The sequence below is a fragment of the Hipposideros armiger genome, unplaced genomic scaffold (genome assembly GCF_001890085.2).
Source record: "Hipposideros armiger isolate ML-2016 unplaced genomic scaffold, ASM189008v1 scaffold_35, whole genome shotgun sequence".
NCBI classification, from domain to species: domain Eukaryota; kingdom Metazoa; phylum Chordata; class Mammalia; order Chiroptera; family Hipposideridae; genus Hipposideros; species Hipposideros armiger.
In genome coordinates, this window is record NW_017731385.1 from 4,263,098 (window position 1) to 4,285,810 (window position 22,713).

The window sequence follows — 22,713 nt, forward strand, 5'->3', positions numbered from 1 at the left end:
CCTGTGTCTAGAAAGCTAACTAGAACTAGCCTCCGAGCTCCAAGGCAACCTCTGATAATTTGTTTGTCTCTTAGGACTCAGATCAGACCTAATTTCTTATTTATAAAAACATTCCTGATTCTTTGTTGTTGGTATGTAACTTACCCTGCATTTGAATGCAGAATTTTGTTTTAAATTACTCCTGACTCAGTGTGCTCCTTCAGTCTCATGCCTTTGTGTTCCTGTAAATTTGAACCCACTAAAGTTATTATTTACAGGAGCCCTTTCCTCTTTCTCAGTGTTTCCAGCAGAGAGAAGCCTGCTCTCAATCGCTGAGTGGAATTTTTCTGGGTTTCTTTTCATGGAAGAGCTAGTCTTTCCAGGGCTCTGACTGTGTGCGGGACTTAGACCCAGCTCCCTCCCTCCCCTCGTGCTGACCTGTTTCCTGTCCCTGCCAGACCACACTACTACCCCAAACTCCAACCTAGGACCTGTGGCCCCGTCTGACCCTCCCGTGGACCACTGCTCCAGCTTGCGGTCTTTCTTCTGAGCTTAGTTAGATCTTGCTTTCTGCCCCCTGAGGATTTGTTTCCCTTACTTTCTTCTGAAGAGCTCAGTCTGGGAATTGGTGGGAGTGGTACAGTCTCCTAGGGTTGCTATAACCAATGACATGCTGAGTGGCTTAAAACAACAGAAATGTATTCTGTCGCGGTTTGGGAGGCTGTAGTTCCAATTCAGGGTGTGGGCAGGGCCTGGTTCCTTCTCAGGGCTCTGAGGGAGAACCTATGCTTTCTCCTAGCCTCTGGGGGTGGCCAGTGTATTTCCTGGCTTTGCAGCTGTGTCCTCCAATCTCTGGCTCTGATGTCACATGGCGTTAGTCCCTCTGTCTGGGCCTGGTAAGAGCATTCTTATTTCTTCCATGACCATGGAATACAAGGTTTCTGGTTTCTTCAGGGGACATTGATTTGAAGTGTTCAAATTCCTAAGTTTAAATAATAGTATGGTCTATGTAAGCATAAATCCTGACCTGCTGACTTATTATTTTCATATTTTCTCAAAATGTACAGCCCTCAAAAAGACAGTACTTTGTGTTGAAGCTACTTAGAGATGTTTATACATTTTTCAAAAATAAAATTTAATTCTGAGTTTTTACTTTTCAGCCAGAAAACCTTGCTCAGAAGCTTCCAAACCTTGTGGAACTGTGAGTGTGTTTATTCAAACTCTCTTTTTTTTTTTAATATGAGTGAAAATAATTTTAAGTTATTTGAAACAAAAGGAAATATGATTTTAATGTATTTATTTTTGCTATCATGATCATAGTGCTTGCACAGGTAGACCTGTGGTTCTAACAAACCCAAAAGTATTTTAAAGTATTTTACCATTTAAATCTGTGTTTTAAATATCTCACCTCAAGGTAGTGGAGATGAATGGTGAAAGGTACATTTTTTCTGGGCACAGCATCTTCGTCACAGAATCCTTTTGAATAGTCCATGTAATTGGGAAATTTTACTATTATTGTTACTGCTATGTACTACTTGATAGAAACAGTCAGACTGTATAAAAGATTAGAATATAGAGTAAAAGCTTCCTTCCCGTATCTTTCGTGCTTCGTTTGTTTAGTTCTTTTGATGATTATCTCCACAATGCTAAATAATATGTTTACACCTTTGTTTTTTTAGTGCATCAGCTTTAAGTATCTCTGTGTCTTCAGTTCAGACAAATTGTATTTCTCTGTCTTCAGGGTCAGTAACATTTTCTTTTTCAGTGTCTAGTCTGCTATGAATCCCGCCCAGTAAAGTTTCTCACTTTGTTGGTTACATTTTACACCTGTCGAAGTTCTGTTTCATTCTTTACACCTTGCCATTTCTCTCACAATGTTCGTATTTACCTTTAAATGCCTAAATATGTTTAGTATAGCTGCTTTTATGTCCTTGTTTGCGAATCCCGCCATCTCTGCCATACAGGGTCTATATGTATATCCTTGTTTTTATTCTGGTTGTTGGTCACATTTTCCTGATTCTTGGCATGTCTAATACTTTTTTTTTTCTTTAATTTTTTTTTTAAACTTTACTGGGGAACAGTGTGTTTTTCCAGGACCCATCAGCTCCAAGTCAAGTAGTTGTTTCAGTCTAGTTGTGGAGGGCGCAGTTGTGGGAATTGAACCAGCAACCTTGATGTTAAGAGCCTGCACTCTAACCACCTGAGCTAACCTGCCGCCCAGCATGTCTAATACTTTTTTGGATGCTGGACCTTATAAATTTTACATTGTTGAGTGTCTAGTCTTTGTTGTCTTTCTTTTTGTTGGGCTTTGTTCTAGCACATGGGTATTTGCAGTTTAGTTTGATGTATGGCTTGACTTTATACTTTGTTAGGTCTAGAGTGAGGAACCTCTCCTTTAGGGGTGGTTTAACCCCATTACAAAGGCCTGCCTTTCTAGGACCCCTCTTGGATGCCCCAGTGATCGTCAAGGGCCTAGTACACTTGCTGCTCAGAACTTGAATGCCTTCTAGTGAGCTCTGTGGATCATTTAGCTGAGAGTTTTTCTGTTGCTTTTTGCCTACATTTTAGAATTCAGCTAAGATCAAATAATCCCTTATTTAAATTTTTGGAGGGTTTTTTTGGTAGCAATCTCTCCTCCAGGACTCCACCCCACAACTTCCCTAGACTCTGATATGCGTCTCCATAACTTGGTGAGACTTCAATTTCTGCTCCATAGTCCACAGTCTGCCTCCAGGCAGAAAGCTAGGGCGATTGTATGGCTCACCTCACTTGTTTCCTTTCTTTCAGGGAATGTAGTCCTGGTGGGTGTTGTCAGTATTTGAAAAGAATTGTTTTATACAGAGGGTGCCAAAAAAAAAAAATGTATACACTTTTTAAGAAAGGAAAACTGTATTAAAATTGTAATACTCAATATATACCGATAACAAAAGATGAATACAAGTCACGTTTGACTTCTGCAATTACAAGAGGTGCTCAAAGTGGTTCCCATCAGCGTCCAGACACTTCTGATGACGGCAAACTACTACTTGAGCAACGCTAACCAAAGTGTCCACTTATATACATTTTTTTGGCATCCCAGGTATATTCCATTTAATTTTCTTGTTGCTTTTATAGCAGTCGGATAAATCTGGTCCCTATTACTCCATCATGGATGGAAGTGAAAGTCCTGTTCCTTTCATTTTTAAGGAAAATTTAACAACCTTTTTATTTTGGAACAATTTTATATTTACAGAAAAAGTTGTAAAGGTAATACATAGAGTTCCAATATTCCTCTTAGCCTGTTTCTCCTATTGTTTTTTGGTTTTTTTAGCTGAGCCATCCTGCCACCTGTTGGCAGTTCAGTGGCAGCACAGCTTGGGCCAGGAATCGAACTGCTGTTGCTCAGAGCTTGCACTCTTGAGCGAACTCTTAACCAGCTGAGCCACTTGGCCGGCCCCAGTTTCTCCTATTGTTAACATCTTCCAATTCCATGGTACATTTGTCAAAACTAAGAAACTGACATTGACATATTGCTATTAAGTAATATCTATATTTTTTTATTAAAAATCCTGCCAAACTGTTTTCCAAAGTGGCTATACTCTCTTGCACCCCCACCATCAATGAATGAGAATTCCTGCATTATGTGAGAGGAACGTGATGAAAATTAGTTACATTGAAACACCAACATTTCAGATACTCTACAAAATCTAAGGAGAAAGAAATGACTGAAAATCGCTAAACTTATGATTACGAATGACTTGTGATAACAGTACCACTATGACAACAAGAACAGCAGCACTCAATGAACTCTGTTCTGAGAACTTAGCATTTGTAAATTCATTTAATGCTTACAATGTCCCCATGTTATAGTTGGTGCTATTACCATCTGCTTCTATAGATTAGGAAAGTGAGAGGTTCGGAATTGCCCCCCTAGTCATGTGGCTATTAAGGTGGTTCCAGAGGCTGCCCTCTGATCCACTTTATAACAACAGTGATTCCTAATCAGTTGCACATCGGGATAACTCAAGTTGTGACAATGTTTCACTTGGTACGGGATGGTGTTGGGCGCCAATATTTTGAAGACCCCTTGTGATTCTCATAGGTATCCAGGATTGGGGACAGTCTGTCCTACTATAGACTGTGTCTTCATTATAATGTAGATACATTTAATATGATAAAATACACTTTCTGATCTCAGTCATAATTGGGACTACTTGAGTTCACATTTTGATATAGACAGTTGAAGGTCGTCCTTTTTTATAGGTAGAACTTGAGGCAGATATTTTGTGGAATTTAAAAAATCAGTTTGCTCTTTATTTTGGTGTCTAGGTACTCTGGCTTTTGTGTAACAAATGCAAGTGTGTGTGTGTGTGTGTGTGTTTGCACACGTGTGCTCACACTTATGTATATTGTTAAAAAAAATTCAACTAAGTACATTTAAAGCTCAAATTGGCCTTATTCAAAAATTCATGCATCCAATCTAGCATACAGAAAGGAACTCTGGAGAGCTGTAGAAAAGGAAAGACTTTTAAAGGCAGAAAGAGGATGGGACAAGGAAGGTATTTAGCAAAGAATGGATTGTTTCAGGAACGGTCACCTTCCTTGGAGGGGTCGCCAGGGGTCTGTCAGGCAGATGATCTCATTAGTGCTGACCAGGAAGTTCCAGACTGACTGGTTAAGGCTCTGTTCCTGGGAGAGGCTGAAACTGCAATTAGGTTAGACACTGAGTCTCAGTTTGGGCTTGGTGACATGGACTTAGCACAAGTGACTCCATTTTGGGCCTGTTTCTTTTTTAATAACATTTAGTGTTTTGGCACAGAGTCATCTGATAAAGTAGTTAGGTATTTCTTCCTAAAATTAATGTTTAAAGAGTATTGATTTTAAAATGTAAAATCATTTCATATACACAACAAAGAATAAACTATATCATGGAATGGTATAATCATTTAAATTGTGTTAGACCCAGCATGTTAATACCTACTACAAAATTGATTGAATCCAGCATAGAATAATCTTCTTAAATCTATTAATTTTCTGTCTTCCTTATTCTTTGTCATTGACATTTTAGCATTTCACGTTAGACTTAAACATGTAGAAGAAAATTTCAAAATTCTATTTAAAAATACTTTATGAAGATTGATTTGTGAGGGATAATATGTAAAATGATAGGTTTGAAAATAGTTTATCGAAACCTACTTTTCTTGTCTCAAAATCAATGATATAAATTTATTTTTAAAAATTATTACTATATGATTTCCAGTGGTTACTATCATTTTGCTCTGAAGAGTTGGCTGCCTCTGATTTCACAAAATCTCCACCAGAGTGTGCTAAAGATACTTCAGTGGGAAAGCGTTATTTACTTAGGCTTGCCTGGACTTGTCAGCCCTGACGAGATGTTGTGTTTTTTTTAAGAAAAGAATTTGACTCTTGTTCATGAAATTCCTTTTGCTGTGAAATAAATAAATTCTGTACCTTGACAGTTGAGTATTTATACAGAGACTGTAAATGATGAGTATTTAATCTCTCCAGAATTTTTGGTTCTCAGTAAGCATGTCGGCTGGGAATATCTTTGGTTTGGTTATTTTGTGAAGTTATTCTTCAGAAACTAAAAGTTGCATTTTCCTTTACACAGTAGGTGTTGATTTTTCTTTACACAATTTCTGTATTTCTGAAAACCTGAATAATTAAAAATGAAGAAATTAGTAACTTATTTTATGAGGTTGAAAAAACCTCATAATTTTTCTATTGTGCATTCTTTAATTTTAAAATAGTAACTCAATCAGTAAATAGTTTTAATATTTGCAATTCCAGCATCAAATATTATTTTCAAAGTATTATTCGTTATCTGTGATTACCATATATTTTGTGTTATGTACTTAGGGTAGAGTGTGAAAGTTTGATCCCTTCATATTTGATAAATTTCTAAGTGAGCATTTTACGAACTGATTATGTAGCAAAAGTACTGAATGATAACAGCTTTTTTTCCCCCTGTCTTTTCCCCCAGGTACCTACACTCAAATAACATAGTTGTGGTACCGGAAGGTAAGTGCACTTCCGGTATTTATTTAGGGGACATGAATGATAGTTTAAGCTTTGCCTGATGATAGTAGAACATATAGTCCCTTTAAACCTATTTTGGTTGGTGTATTAGTGAGTTTTAATTATAAGTTCTTTAATTTATTAGTTTCAAAGCTTTTACCCCCTACTTAGTAAGCCTAGTTAAGAATTATGTTTAAGTAAATAAGTCCAGAATGGTTATAATGATTAGGTAAATTATTATTAGATATACTGTTGTTGGGTAAATAATAGAATAAATTCTAAATTCAGTAAAACCAGTTAAGAATTTTGGTTAGATTAGAAAAGGCCTTATATATCATTTCATGAATTATTTATTTATTCAAGCAATATTTTGCAGTGTTTTCAAATTTTTATTTTTGTTCTATTTTAAGTTACATTTTATATCAAGTTAGAAGTCTTATCGCTGCTATAAAATTTGGGTCGATCTATGTTTTTATGATTTTGTGAGCCACCGAGACGGTGATATTAAGTACTGAAGTATTTTAACTTGGAGTTACTTGCATTAAAGATGTCGCATATCATTTTAATTTTGCCTTTCCCCTTCTCTTCTCTTTGAAGCCATTGGGTCCCTTGTAAAACTCCAGTGCTTGGACCTTAGTGACAATGCCTTAGAAATTGTTTGCCCAGAAATTGGTCGTCTGAGAGCTTTACGTCATCTTCGGTTAGCTAATAACCAACTGCAATTCCTACCTCCAGGTAACCATAATCTGTAGCACACAGTAGTTTGTCTATCAGAAATCTGTTTTTATTCCTATTTCTCACTGTCTGTCTAGGCAGCGGGCTTGGGATATATTTGTAAGTATTCGATTGTCCATTGGTTTGAAGATGTAACTAAGAAATGTAGAGGAAATGTGACAAGGAATCTTTCCCCTGCTACAAATATAGAAGAAGGCATTTATGTTTTTGAGCTGCAATTCCTGCAGTTGGGCATGGCGTTTCAGATCACTGCCCTGGTGAGTTATTTGTACAGAAAGTTACTTCACTTCTGAATCTCACATCAGAGAATTTAGATGAACCGTTATGTGCAATAGAAATCATTTTAGTATCCAAAAGGCAGGTACATACAGTGTTTTCTCTTGTTCTCTGGTGAGGTAATTGATGGGCATTAACTCTGATTTGATAAGAAATCATACTAGAATGTGGTGGTAGAATTTAAGTTTGGTCCTACGATTAATAGTCAGTTCTGCTTCCTGAACATTCTATTAGATTGTGATGCACCTAAAGACGATACCAAATTCTTCATTCTCCTGGGCCACCATTAAACCCTGTGACTTTATTATGGGGGCCAACATGAGACCTTACTTTGTGAATCTACACATTTGCAAATTCCACTGTCGTATGTCATTTCCCATATTTTTAAAAAAAGTGAAGTATGATTTAAAAATTAAAAAAAAAAAACCCTTGTGTTTCAGGTATTACGTGAAAGTTACTTTGCATTCAAGAATGAGCAGAGAAAAATACAGATGTCACATTGCCTGGGGTTGTTTTTATTTAATAACTGTTTCAGGAACACCAGCTAGACTTTTAGTGTATCTAAGTGAAATGCGTCACAACCAAAATTACAAATTACTACCTGTCATGGAATTTCATGGACACATGAGAATGTTAAAAACTATTCATGTTAAGTCCATGAATGAGTCGATAATATTTCCTTATGATTTAAAAAAAACTTTCTCCAAAGTTTTTCAAGTACAGAAATTGCTTGATGAACACATAGTAACATTAATTTTTACACATTATATGCTGACCTACATATATATGTTCAATAGCCTTTATAAAAATGGCACCAATGTAGCAGTGACTGTTTAAAAATAAGTTTTTTACTTCATATAATGTCTTACTTTTTCCAACTGTTAATATAAAAATTTCCTGTATGGTGTAGGAATATCTTTACTTTAGAGTTAATTGTATGTAATTAGGCTCAATGGTGTTTCATCATTCTAGCTTTATCAAGTTTATATATGCAGATATTCAGAAAATTGGATTCTCTTTTGGAGGTTACCTAGAAAATATATCATTAAAATAATACTTTAAATTTTCATGTTTTTGTATATGAAACTCAGAAAGACATATTATAGAATCAAAATGCATGGATATAATACTGCATTTATAAGACCTTTTTATATATGATTAAGTAACACATGCGGAATATAATTCTCTGTGAAACCATTGTTCTTTGTATTCTGTTATCCTCTTTTCCTGTAACGTAAGTACATTTTGTGGTCGAATGTGGCCGTTTCCTTCCATTATACACACTCAGAGGTTAATACGACTAATATTATTGACTGCTTCCTAATCATAAGTGAAGTGTATAGGTTTTCTGACTACTTTCATATAATTTTTTATTTATATCTCACCTGTTGCACAGTAGATTTGAGGTATAATATTTACTTCTGATTTTATTCCCCTAGCTCATGTCTCTTGTCTGTGTTTGATTTTGCTTGTTTTGAGTAAAATTATTTGCAATAATAGCCATGTATTTTGAATAGAAACTTTGGATTGAGCCATGTATAGTTTTTTTTCTTTCTAGGCCATTACGAATAGCAATGGACTAGGTCTTACTATTGGGTCGTCTGGAAAGTCATGACGTATTTTTCTATGTTTTTCAATGCCAAAATGCGTCCTGACTTTCCCGATGACCCAATAATTATTTGATTCACTTTACACATTTCTTTATGAGGTAATTTCACATGTCATGATTTGAATGGGTGAGGGGATGGGTACATCTCAAATGTTTGCTCATGTTTGGGCACATGATATAGAAAAGGATTTTAACTGTAGTAAAAACAATTTGAGGGGCGGCCATGTTGTCTCACTTGATGACAGTAGATACCCTTTGATATCAGATTGTTCATCCCTTCTATATAGACCATGCCATTACGTATAGACTTCTTAAATGTTATATTCCGCCGAGAGACTTAACATTTTATTATGTGTATTTGTTGTGGTTAAAAAACCTTTGAGTGCAATTTCATATTCAGTATTTAGAATTTGAAAAATTTTAGAGCCATATTTTAAAAATTTGAAACATTAGGAATATCTAGGTGGCTATCGAGAACTTTAAAATTAGGCTCTAAGAACGGATTATAGGGTTTTCATGAACACTGTCAATTGTGTGCAGTTTGGTGTTTCTCTGTACGTATGTATTGCTGTAAATAAGGTCCAGTGTTTTCCTCAGTTTCTCAAGCACATCTATGACTCACACAGGGTTGATTCTATTGTGTCGTTTACCAATATCCATTCTCTGGGAATGTCCCTTTCCCCCATTATGTTGGATTGCAGAGTACTGCCATTTTTCTACCATGTGACATTTCTTTCTCTCCACATTTAGATGGTCCTGGCATAGGTACCTGACTCAAGCAGGACCAATTTTTTTTTTCCTGGAAATTTTGGAAGAGGCTAGTGGGGGAGAAAAAAGAGAGCAGAGAAAGCAGAAAAAGAAAACCAGTCTCCCATCCCTGGGCTACTGGCAAATCTATGTAATCTCGTGCAGTGCTGGTGGGAGCCACATGGACTGAGAAACAGAAAAAGAGGGAAAGATGAAGCAGAAACACAGGGGGAAGATGGAGGCAGAGACTTCCTAAGTCTGTTTACTATCCCATCACTGGTTCTGTTCTTAAGGACCACAGGGTTGTGCTGAAGCTAACTCTGACTGGCTTCTAGAAATTGTCACCAATAGAGCTCCATGTAACATAGCTGCCCAAAGGCTTAAAACAGAATGTCTGGGGTGTAGGATTAATTTTATATTTGAACTCCCCTGTTTACTTCACTCTAGCGCTTTGACATTGCAAAAGCTTTGATGAATAGTAGAAAGTCCAGAGTTAGCACGATCAGGGGTCTGTCTGTAAGTGGTTCATTCTGTCACCTGTCGTTTTTTCCCCCCCTTTTTTTACAATATATTTTGCACTCTTCTTTCATTTAGATGTCTTTTTCCTTTCCTGAGTGCAAGTAGTTTTTTAGGAGGCACAGAGAACCCTGGTGTGGAGTGGTGATGGGAGGTGGGCATGTAAACACAGCCTATAAAGAGTATGTGATTAGGCCAGTGTAGGGGAGGTAAAATTTCTCCTCTGCCCTCTTCGGGTCTCCAGTTTGGCCTGAGAAGATTAACATAAGACAGGTGAGCAGGGGAAAAGTATACAATTTTTACTTGGTAATTTATAGGTGTGCACGGGAATCTTCAGAAGAAAAGTGAAGACCCAAAGAAGCAGTTAGAGCCATAAATTGTGAAAATGTGGCAAGACAAAGGGGTTTGGGCAAGGGCAGTTAATTGTGGAAAAGTGAATAAAGGTCAGTTTAACAAGGTTTGTTTGTACAGATTTCCCTCGGCCTTGATGCCCCGTCTCTGGTGATAAGAATGTCTTTCTTATCCCTGGTACAGGGAGTATGCCTTTCGCATGGGTGTCTTATCTCCTGCTTTCAGGAAGAAAAAGGAAGGTCAGAGTGCCCTCCTTGCATCTGCTATTTTTCAGGGCCTTTAACTCAAAATAATCAGTATGCCAGAGTGGCATATTTGGGGATTACGTGCTTGACCTCCTACACCAGCCATTATGGAACGGGCAGCTAGAGCTTAATCTCGTCTAAAACACATCCCTCACAGTCATTCCACTCCAGTGCCGAGAGAGCGAAAGCATTTCAACATCTACTCCCCAAAATTATTGCTTGAGAACTGCCGGGGTGAGCGGTGGGTATTAATTGCCTGGTGCTCCTGGCTGCTGCACATGCGCACATGTGAACACAGCAGCTGGCGTCTGTCATTTCAAAAGGCCAAGAGATCCTGCCAGTGGGGCATTGGCCAGAGAACGCTGAAGCGGTACGTGTGGAGCTCCAACCAGCTCCAGCAGACAGCATGCTCCATGGATGAAGACAAGTGCTTGGTGCACCTGTTTTAAAACGGTTCCTGATTTGGACTATAGACCTCAGCGTGAAAGATGAGGCTAATTTAATAGTGTGAATCTAACTTTGTTCCAAGATGAATAAATAATCATCACCCCTCCCCGCTCCCCCCACTTCCCCCAAAAAATATCTTCCAGCTAAAATTATTGAAGTTATGGTGTATGGTGTAAGAACATGGAAGCTAGTAAGACTGGTTTCCCTGTCTTTTTAAAATAAAATGTATTGGGGTAACCTTGGTTAATCACATTATATAAGTAAAGGCTTTCCTAGACAAACGAAAGCTGAGGGAAATTTTCCACCATGAGACCTGCATTATGAGAAATGTTGAAAGGAGTTCTTCTACCTGAAACAAAAAGATGAAAGGATACAAAACTGTAAGATAATAAACAGGGGACAGAAGCAGGAAATTGCAACTCTATTTCAGAATAGTTATTAAACACTCAATTATAACATAAAGATTAAAGGAGGAAAAACATTTAAATAAAAAAAGAAGACTGTACCTTTTGCAATTTGCAAACAAATACGCAGCATGAAAAGGGATAATTGTGACGACAAAAACATAAAATGGGGAGGGGGAAAGGCCTGACCTTGCACAGGTGAATGGAGATAACATGTGATCAGAAGAAAAAGGACTATTGTATGTGGACCGGTCTCTCTTTAACCCTTGTCAGCATTTTTGTCCAATTTCAGTAAAGGGTGGTAGCAGCTGGGAATCTCTTCTCTTTCAAAATGGGCTTGTCTCTTTTTGGAGTTGATCTAGGTTTCTTGGTGTCCTCAGTCTCTGAAACGTTTTAAAAACTGTAATTATGTAGCGTATCCACCTTCTTTGCAGCGGTTCTCAACCTTTCTAATGCCGCAACCCCTTAATACAGTTCCTCATGTTGTGGTGACCCCCAACCATAAAATTATTTTCGTTGCTACTCTACAACTATAATTTTGCTAGTGTTATCAATCGTCATGTAAATATCTTTTTGTTTTCCGATGGTCTTAGGCGACCCCTCTGAAAGGGTCGTTCAACCCCCAAAGGGGTCTCGACCCACAGGTTGAGAACCGCTGATTAGGGTGTGAGTGATAATCTCTTTTGACTTTTTATTTTCTAATTGGAATTCAGTTCTCTTCCTTCCCCACTAGCTACCACAGTTTGTTTTTGTTCTTCTTGTGCCTCCTTTCTTCCTTCTTTTGGATTACTTTGAATATGTTTTAGTGTTCCATTTTATCCCTCTATTAGCTTTTTTGGGGGGTTAACTTATTACAGTTTACTTAGGATATTGTATCACTTAACATAAGAACCTTCCAGTAGTATACTTCCATTTATCTTCCTTCCCTTGTGTTATTGTATCATATATTTTATTTCTCTATATCTTATGTACTCTAAAATGTTTATTTTGCAAGTCAGTTGTCTTGAAAGAAAATCAAGATAATAAAAAAGATATTCTTTGTATCTACCCATATATATTTACCATTCCCTGTGCTCTTCATTATTTCCTATAGATTTCTTTTCGATCTGGTATCATCTCTCTTCAGCCTGAACTACTTCCTTTAATATTTCTTGTGGTGCAGGTCTACTGGCAATGAATTATCTCACTTTTTCTTTATGCAAAAATATCTTTATTTTTGAACAATATTTTCCCTGGATTGACATGATTATTTTTTAGCACTTATTAAAAAAAACAAAACTTCCATTGTCTTTTGACCCCATTGTTTCTGATGAGAAGTCAATTGTAATTTGTATCATTGATACTCTGTGCGTTATCTTTCTCAATGGCTACGTAAATTTTTTTCTTTTTCTGTCTTTTTTTTTTTTTTTTGCTGAGCCATCCTGCTACCTGTTTGCAGCTCAGCGGCTGCTCAGCTCGGGCTGGACTCGAACAGCTATTGCTCAGAGCTCAAACTCTTGAGTGAGCTCTTAACCAACTGAGCCACTCGGCCGGCCCCTGCAGGAATATTCTTGATTTTGGCCCAGTAAAACTGATTTTTAACTATTGGCCTCCAGAACTGTGAGAGAATACATATTTATTTTAAGCACCAAATTAGGGGTAATTTGTTAGGACAGTCACAGGAAGCTAATATAAATAGCAAGACAGTTTTGAAGAAAAAGCCCTACCAGATTTCAAGACTACTATAAAGTTATGGTAATTAAGACAGTGTAGTATTTACTCTGGGATAGATAAATAAAGCAGTGGAGCATAACAGAGCCCAGAAACAGATTCAGGCTTATATGGGAACTTGATGAATAACTGAAGTGTCATTCATTGCATTTCATTAGCGAAATGGTGCTAGGGAAATTGGTTATCCTATGGGGGAAAATATAATTAGATTTCCCTTCTTCATGCTATATACAGAAATAAATTCAAGAAAAAAAATCTGAATGTGAAAATAAAATCTTTTAGAAGAACATATAGAAAATACCTATTTTCCTCTTCATTGTTTTACTGTATATTTCAAACATTAGGAAAGTTTAAAGAAAAGGACAGTGAATATCACCCATACACCCATCCCTGCCTAGATCAAAATAATAATATTTTGCCTTCTTTATTTATTTTTATTTGGGGAGCTGGGGCAGGGGAACTGTTGGGGAATTGGGGAAGGGGACCAGCCAAGTTGTTCTTCAACCTTAGTTGTGGAGGGCGCCAGTCGACATCTGGCTGCCTGTTGGCAGTTTGAGGCCTCTAAGCTCAAGGTACTGTGTTCAATCTTAGTTGCGGGTGGGTGTAGCCACCATCCCATGCGGGAGTTGAACCAGCAGCCTTGTTGTTAAGAATACACGCTCTAGCCTGCCGAGTGGCGCGTTGGTTAAGAGCTGGCTTGGGACGCCAGAGGGCCCTGGTTTGGATCCCACATATGAGGACCAGTGACACTGCCCTCTACAGCTAAGATGCTGAACAACAGCTCAACCTGGAGCNGTTGGCAGCTCAGCGGCTGCTCAGCTCGGGCTGGACTCGAACCGCTATTGCTCAGAGCTCAAACTCTTGAGCGAGCTCTTAACCAACTGAGCCACACGGCCAGCCCTTTTCTTTTTCTTTTTGATGTTAATCAGTTCATTTATGATATGCCACAATGTAAGATTTTCAAAATATTTACCCTGCTTGGGGTTTTCTTGATTCCCCAATTGGGATGTTTTCTGTCATTATTTCTTTACATATTTTTTTTGCACCATTTTCTCTTCCCAGAACTCCACTTACACACATGAGATCATTTGATACCATTCCACAGGTTACTGAGGCTTTTTTTTTAAAATCTTTCTTTCCCTCCTGATCTAAAGCTGTTGATCTGTCTTCTACTCCATGAACTTCTTCCGTGCTGTCCAATATGCTATTTATTAAGCCCTCTTCCCCCTTTCATAGCCTTTTCCTATTTGGTACCCTTTTGGCCTGCCTTTTCCAGCCTCTTCAACCACCCAAACCTGATGTCTTGCTCTTCTGCTCTGTGAGACCTCGGAGCTCTGCCTGGGCCCCACTTCCCTGTGCCATGGAAGAAAGCCAGCTCCAATACCCAGCTCACCTTTTCTGTTTCCCTTATTTCAAGGATCAAGATCCTGTGTTTCCTCTCCATGGCTTAGAAACAGTTGCCTAATATATTTTTGACGAGTTTAATTGTTGTATTTCGGTGGGACGCAAGTCTGATGTCACTGAGCCTACCATGTCTGGGAGTGGAAGCCCTATTATATGTTCTTTGATTTCTCATCTAATGGCTTACTTGCATTTATATATATCAATTATATGCCACTTCAGCATTTACAGATTGCCTCCTCCCCCTTCCAGTACCAAAACTGTGACATTACTTGTTATAGAACAAATTTAAACTAATTTTCTTCCAAAGGCTTTTTCTAACTTGATTAAGTAAAATTAGGTGATCAATTATGAAGAGAAATATTGTGCACTTACCAATAAAGGATAGTTGGGGAAAGATTTCCATCAACTCAGAGCTACTTGCCAAACATTTTCTTTTTTTTTTTTTTTTTAGAGAATTTTTTTTTTTAACTTTATTGAGGAACAGTGTGTTTTTTCCAGGACCCATCGGCTCCAAGTCAAGTTGTTGTCCTTCAATCTTAGTTATGGACGGCGCAGCTCAGCTCCAAGTCCAATCGCTGTTTTCACTCTAGTTGCAGGGGTGGGGGGGCGCAGCCCACCATCCCATGTGGGAGTCGAACCGGCAACCTTGTTGTTAAGAGCATGTGCTCCTACCAACTGAGCCACCCGGCTGCTCTTGCCAAACATTTTGTAACTCACCCTTGGTAAAGACCACCAAGGGCAGTAGATACTGGAAGAGTCAGAAAAACCAGCTGACGTTTGATGCTTTTGTGCTTTACTATAAACTGTGAACTCCCAGAGAAGGTTTTGGTAACAAATGTAACCAGGAGTCAGAAAAGATGTTGCTCACATCTGGCATATAAAGCAGCCTATTTTTTTTTTTTTTGAAATGCTTTTATCCTTGAAAATTGTTTTGCATACCAAAAAAGGAAGGATTTGTAGCCGAAATGAAAAACACGAAAGCAGTCCGTCTTGTACTTTAATGGATAAAGGCGTGCACAAACACAGAAATATGCATATATATAACTAGCTCAAATTGTTCCTAAGACTCAGGCTTCAAGTATGGTGAAGTTTATTATTTTTTCCCTCATGATGTAGTTTTCTTCTAGTTGAGCCTCTCTTGCTTTATTGAAATGAGATTTATTATCTCATGTTTGATCTGTCCCATTGCCACCTAAATTGTTCTGAAATCTCTGTGCTCATTGGCCTAATGTGGGGTTGGGAGGAGCCGATCAGCCTGCTTCCTGCAGAAGGAACCAGGGTCTCTGGGGGTCTCCCACCTCCCCCCACATTGCTTACTACCCCATTTGATGAGACGTCATTGCTAGAGTCTGATGGATAATAGCACAGGTGGCAATGCTTCTTCAGAGGTGCTGACCCCACTCCTATAGGTACGAGACTGCTCCCAGGTACCCTGTTTTTGCATTCCCTGGGCTGCAGTTTCTAGGAATGCTCGGTGGCCCCAGGAACACTAGGTCAGCCCTTGGTTTCTATTGTGCCTGCCTCCTCAGCGATCAACTCAAAGGGAGAGTAGAGCATCTATCCTTTTGAATCTTCAAAACACATAGGGTGTCACTATACCTCCTGCCCCCAGATCATCAAGGCTTCACCCCATCTTACCCTACTTGGGCAGACACCTCAGTAATTTGGGAATAATGTACCCTGCTAGGGAAGACTCACTGATTCCACATCAATGTTGGCAAAACAGCTCGCTAGCCCTTTTCTCACTGAAAAATAATCTAAATAATTAATCACTGCCAGAGCAGCCCCCTCTATATATGTACGGGTAGCAATGTATATAAATAGACTTTCTCCATGTCGTGGGGTTGGCTACATGACCTGGGCACTACTGTGTCATCTACTTAACAAAAATTATTTTTGGTTCAAAGTGCCATGCTGTGCATCAGAGGAAGTCGGAATGATGCAGGTGAACAAAAGCTAGGCCAGATTTCAGGGGAGCTTACAATATTTTATTGTCTAATGTTTTAAACTGTGTATTTCCAAGGAGGAAGCTAGACAGAGAGACTAGAGAACAAAGCATAGAGTGTGTTAGTGGTCAGTCGTCTTCGTACAGTGTTGAGTGACTAAGATACCCAATTTGACAACTAATGGATAGAGAGAGAAAATCCAGCAATGTGCCTGGCCTCAGCTTTATTGAGTACTTCAATAAATTGTCTACCAAAGTCCAAAACTCAAAGTCAGAGCCTGTTCTTTCAGTGTCTCTTATTAGAACATAGTACTTACTTAGTAAAGTAACTTTATACTGTAGTTACAGTAACTACATAGTTACTATATAGTAAGTTTATAGTAACATATATACAGAGGGTGCCCAAAAAATGTATACACATTTTAAGAAAGGAAAGCTGTATTAAGATTGTAATACTCAATATATACTGATGACAAAAGATGAATACAAGTCACGTTTGACTTCTGCAATTACAAGAGGTGCTCAAAGTAGTTACCTCAGCGTCCAGACACTTCTGATGATGGCGAACTACTGCTTGAGCAAAGCTGACCAAAGTGTCCACTTTGGCACCCCTGGTATTTTTATTTTTATTTTTATGTAACATCTTGGTGTATACCAGTTTAGCTAAAACACATAGATGTCTCAGAAAAAAATACCTTTACTATTGATGCTATCACATATTGTAAAATCTGGTCACCCATAGAACTAAAACTTTAAAATTTTATTACAGACTTTTCCACTCTTTGAAAATTGAGCAAAAACCATGGAATAAAAACAACCATTAAAATTCTTCTAAAAGAAGAAAAAAATCTATTTTCTGGGCCATGCTTCCTTCTCAGTGTCAAATATATACAGAAAATGCTACTCTTTAGGGAAGGTGTGAAGGGAAATAGTGGAAAACTTGCCAAATATCTGAAAAACAAAAGTTCATTGTGATGATACCTTTAAAAAAGGGCAAAAGGAGAAAAGTTAGTCCTTCAGACTTGGAAAGCCTCTCCCATCCATCATACTGCTGACGAAGGCACGGACGGCTCCTTTGTGAAAAGCAGCTAACATAACAGCAACAATCCAATTTGAAATCTTAGGGTGGATACTTTCAAATTCACTTCACACGCAGTCTGCCTCTCTTCCCTTTCTGTGTACAGTTAATTTTCTACACCATGGTTTCTACTAGCTTGGTGCTATGTGGGAGCCATGAAGACCGAGGTCATCTGAAGAGGATTTACGAGACCACGCGTGATGAGTGGGTTCGGCTGATGTGTAAGTGGTGTTCAGAAGCACGTGACTTGCATTTGCATATTTTCTATTTTATCTCTGAAATGTATTCATCTCATCGTCTGTCACACATACTGCCTCTAGGATTCTTGTTCTAAAGGACAGATTTGATATACTACTTCCCCAATTAATAACCTTCATTTAAATAATTTACCAAAAGTGCATGATAGAAGCCCATACTGGGTTCATAATCATTTGTTCATTGTGAATACCAGTAATTAAGAATATTGAAAGAAACTATGAATATAAGTGTCGTTAATCTTTTAGAGTGAGTTTTCTTGAGAACCTATATACATGTTTTTTCTTATACTCAACCTATTAATAAGTCAGATTTATTTGTTATTTTTGGATCTAAATCAACTTGCAGTGCTTTAGAGGTGTTGTTTTGTGACATGATCAGAAAATTATGTTTCATGTCAAATTATATAATTGTGAGGAAAAATTAACTGGCAGAATATAGGTTATGTGCTGAAATAAGTATTTCTTAAAAAGTAATGTCTTCAATATGTAAAACATTTATTTTGTCCTGTGTTATTTGAACATGCTTTTTGCTTACTTCATCTGTAAATTATGTCTTAATTTGTTAAAGGTTTTAATTTAAATCAGATTGTCTATTTTGCAAGTAATTTTGAAGTTAATGACTGTTTTAGTGAATGAAAAGCTTTATGATTTGCCAAGGGTTGATGTAATAGAAGTAATTAAACAAAATTTAGTTTGATATGGATTGTTACCAAACTCCTCTCCACGCCCCCACATGCAACTGACATCATAGTTCTTTGTTTAATACTTTTTACTATTCCTTTTTAAAAAATTAACATTTAGGTAATCAATGTAATATGTAAACCCTCATATCCTATTATGTCAAGCCTTTTAGCAGCAGAAAGCAAATTTTCAAGGTTGTCATTCTATGCCCATCATAAAATCAAACCTATTAAAGTTAGCACAATTTGAGGATGTTGGACTTGAGTGGTAAAAGGAATATCAGAACCCATCAAGTTCAAATCGCACTGGATAAGGAAATGGAGATATAGGGATTAAGTGACATTCATTTTATAGGCTTTTGCTATATTACTGAAAGGTCCCAGTTTTTAAAACTCCATGGAATTCTAAGTGTGGAAAACTTAAATTCCTTTATCTTTTGAAGAGCAAAAGTTTTAAATTTTGATGAAACCCAGTTTGTTAGTTTTTTATTTCATGGATTGTGCTGTTAATGTCTGCCAAACCTAGGATCACCAGAATTTTTTTCTTATGTTTTCTTACACAAGTTTTACATCAAATTAGCTATTATATTTTATGTCTGTGATCCATTTCAAGTTAACGATTGTGTGTGAGGTGAAGTAAGGGTTGGGATATTTTAAATATGGGAATATTCAGTTGTTCCAGTACAACCTGTTGAAAAGACTATCCTTTCTTTGTGGAATTACCTTGGTACCTTTGTCGAAAATCAGTTGACTGACCATAAACATATGGGTTTATTTCTAATATTCTACTCCATTAGTCTTTATGTCTATCATTATGGCAAAACTGCATTGGCTTAATTACTGTAGCTTTATTGGGCGTTTTGAAGTGAGGCTGTGTAAGTCCTCCAATTTTTTTTTTTTCTTCAAATTTCTTTTGAGAAAAAAACAAATTTCATTGATTTTTTTTTTTTTTTTTTTTACAACCAAAGAAAACTCAGTGCTCCATTTTGGACATTCCATCTGTGCACATACGTTCATGTATATCTGACAGTAGTAAGAAGTTACAGATGAGGGTCTGGGGGACCTTGTATCAAAGTGATCTATGGGGGTCATTACACTATTCAGTATAGTTTCTGATCACTCAGTTTGTTTCTTGCTTTCATTTTAATTCATGTACCTTAAGACTTTAAGCTTGCTTCTCTAATTTTATTATGCTTTCCACAACGTTGTGCCTTGTTATCACTAATTCAGAGACAGTGAAGGGCCAGACGAGGGGTCAGATGACGCAGTCTGCACTGTGACCTCTGTAAGATGGACAGTTGAAGGACAGACAGACTTGAGACTGAGGGAGACTATTTCTGCTTGTCCCACCCCCTGTGGACCTACTGCTTCTATTTACTGATGGCCAGATCTCGGTGGTGGGAGTGGAACAGAAAGAAGATAAAGGCTCTTGGCTTTCACTCACACCAGATCACCTAAATGCATTTTGCTGTCCTCTAGAGATCACGTAAACACTGGGGTACCGAGAGAATGTATAGACATGACTCGTATTCATCATTTGTTATCGGTATATATTGAGTATTACAATTTTAATACAGTTTTTTCCTTTCTTAAAATATGTATACATTTTTTTTTTTGCCACCCTCTGTATATAAAAAGAGATGAGATGAAAGGATACCAAACAATTAGGATGGTTACTGGAAGAGTTCTCTCTGTGGCTTCTTTATAAGTGTGAATGAATTTATGTATTGCTAAAGGTTGGGAAGTAAACATTGTGAACTTCTTTTTCTTTTCAAGTCATGTTTGATAAAGCTTTCAGGGCTTTTATAATACTCAAACTTTGTTATTTTTTTCTATAATTTCTAAATTCTGATGTTTAAATACATTTTATCCATGTAAAAATTAAGATTTTGTAACAAAGCACTCATTTAATTTTTAAATTCTTTCATGGAACTAAAGTAAAATAAACACTACTTTCAAATTTATCAATATTTAACAAAATGTTTATAAGAAAAATATCATTCAGATATTGCTAGAACTAAAACTCTCCCAATACCTTTAAGATTCAAGCTTTAGCTTTTAATAAAGTATTGGGGTATGTTTAAAATACTATTTAAAGAATGTTAATTAACAGCTACTGTCTTCTTAAGCCTTTCTGACATGCTAATTAGTTAGGAGCAAATAAAATTCTGGAAAGTGGAAAATTATGAATTTTTTCTTCTATATGTTTATGTCATTTTAAAATTACTTTGAAACTAAACACAGTGACTTTGTTCTCTTGAAATTCTTCTTTGTGTTTCTCCAGTCAGGTCTCTTAAAGTTTCTTAAAGATTCTTTAAGAATCTCTTAAAGAATCATCTACTTAAAGTTTCTCTAAACAGTGCTCTGCGTAAAGTATGTTAGTAAATCTTTATGAAATCTGCGATGGATAACTTCCCATTTCTTGTTCACTGCTTAGAAAAAGATGGCAGTATTTTAGTATCAGTCACTGACGCATTAAGCCTTGAGTAGGAGTAGTTAATTTTCAACATGATTGAGGCTATTCTGAAGCCCACTTTTGTTAAATGTTCGTATTTCTTCCTTCGTCTTCATTTAATTATTTCTTTCTATTGTTCCTCATTAGGCTAAATTACTTTGGGATTTCTAATTAAAAATGAAATATCTTAGAATGCTCTTGCTTTGAAGGAGACATGCAGACTAATGATGCTGAATCTTTTCTTTTTGCTGTTGACCCTGACACTGCCTGTGTTGGTTTCCTAATTTAGTAACAGAAATAAAACTATGCACTACTGGGCAGGTTTGGTATGCTGGCGCCTAGCCAGGAGGCATGGGTTTCTTAAGCAAATGGGCCAACGGGGCTTTGCGGAAAACACAGATTACGTTACAGGAGCTTTGCACTTCGCAGATCCCTAATCCGTTAAAGGAACTCCGCTAACCCACTGCCACCTAAATAAAAGTCAGTTTTGTGTAAACGCACATTCACACTAAATAATGTATTGTTTCCTTTTCCAAATTTGCCCTTCATTTTCGTGTCTTCAATTTCATATTTTTGTAAACTTTTAAAAAGCCCTTTCTCTTTTAGTGGATGAATAATGCATCGAAATTAGTTAACTCTATTCCATTATTTTCTGTATTTGTAATACCTTTCAAAATAGCATGATATAAAGGAATTCATAATATACATATGTGCTTCTGTGTAAGGAAATGAAAGAAAGCTCTGACAGAGAAGATAAATTAAAAACAACAACAACAACAACAACAAAAAGCCTGGTTTTCCAGCGCTGCCTCTGGCACCTGCTCGCCTGGGCGCCCTGGGTTCCTGCTGTCGCTCTCACACTGTGGGTCCCCTTACTGTTCCGTGTCCTTGAGCACACACTGCACTCGGGGTGGGTCTGTAGTGGTTGCTTTCTCGGACGTTTGAACACTGGCTGCTTTCTTGTCTGCTGACACTTTTCCTTCTTGGTGCTTGTCGGCCGTATCTGTGGTCTTAAGGTCCATTGCCTCTGAATTTGGAGAAGAGCCTGGAGGCCCAAGAATTAGCTCACTCCCTTTCTCCTTCAAACCTTTATGTATTTCTTCTAGACTCTGCCTCTCATTGTCAGATGAGGGCCAGCTGTCCACCCTGATGATCTATGAACAATAAATTCTGCTAGGGATAATGTTGGTAGGGCATGGAGGGGGCTACAACGTGGATCCTCGTAATTACACAAAAGCAGGATTAGTCACAGTATGGAACAAAATAGATTTAATTCAAACTTAAGTGGTCAAATTACATCCACTTTAGGGTTCATAAGTGTGCCCATTGTATAAATGCCATCCAAAAGCATAAGTACGAAATAATACTATGATTCATAAATTTCTTGACCAAAAGTGGTCGGAAGGTTACTTACTAATCTGTAACAACAGTCAGTTTTTAAAATTATCTGCTTCTCAACTAGTCTTAGCCTCCAGTTTCCTCCCTCTTTACTCCCTTTCGTGTCTTATTCTGCCTCCAGTTTATTCCAGTGCTCTTAAAATCCACATCCCATGGAGCCTGGCTTGTAGTTCCTCTGCCATTGGTCTTTCCTTTACTTTCCTGGGGGAGAGGGCACTGTTTTAACAAGGTTTTGGCTAAGAGATGGGCAGAGGGGAGGGCTCTGTTGTTAGAGACTCAAAGTGGCATCTACTGGTTACTATGTAATGCCAAATACTAGGGAAGATCTAGTATGTTGATATTTTTGCTCTCTTAGTAAATTTAATTCTTTAAGTGCACTGTATTCACATTATTGTGATTGCTGATATTAATAATAATTTTAAAATAATACTACCTTAACAGTTACTTTTTTTTTTTTTT

General features: G+C 37.4%; 1 protein-coding gene across 1 annotated transcript in view; it reads left to right on the plus strand.

Annotated features, from left to right (window-relative positions):
* LRRC28 (leucine rich repeat containing 28) overlaps positions 1-22,713 on the plus strand; it is a 93,556-nt gene that overhangs the window by 14,487 nt on the left and 56,356 nt on the right. The window contains exons 3-5 of the mRNA XM_019637848.1: positions 1,140-1,180; positions 5,963-6,000; positions 6,595-6,732. Of these exons, the coding sequence (XP_019493393.1) occupies positions 1,140-1,180; positions 5,963-6,000; positions 6,595-6,732 (217 nt within the window). The remainder of the gene's footprint in view (positions 1-1,139; positions 1,181-5,962; positions 6,001-6,594; positions 6,733-22,713) is intronic.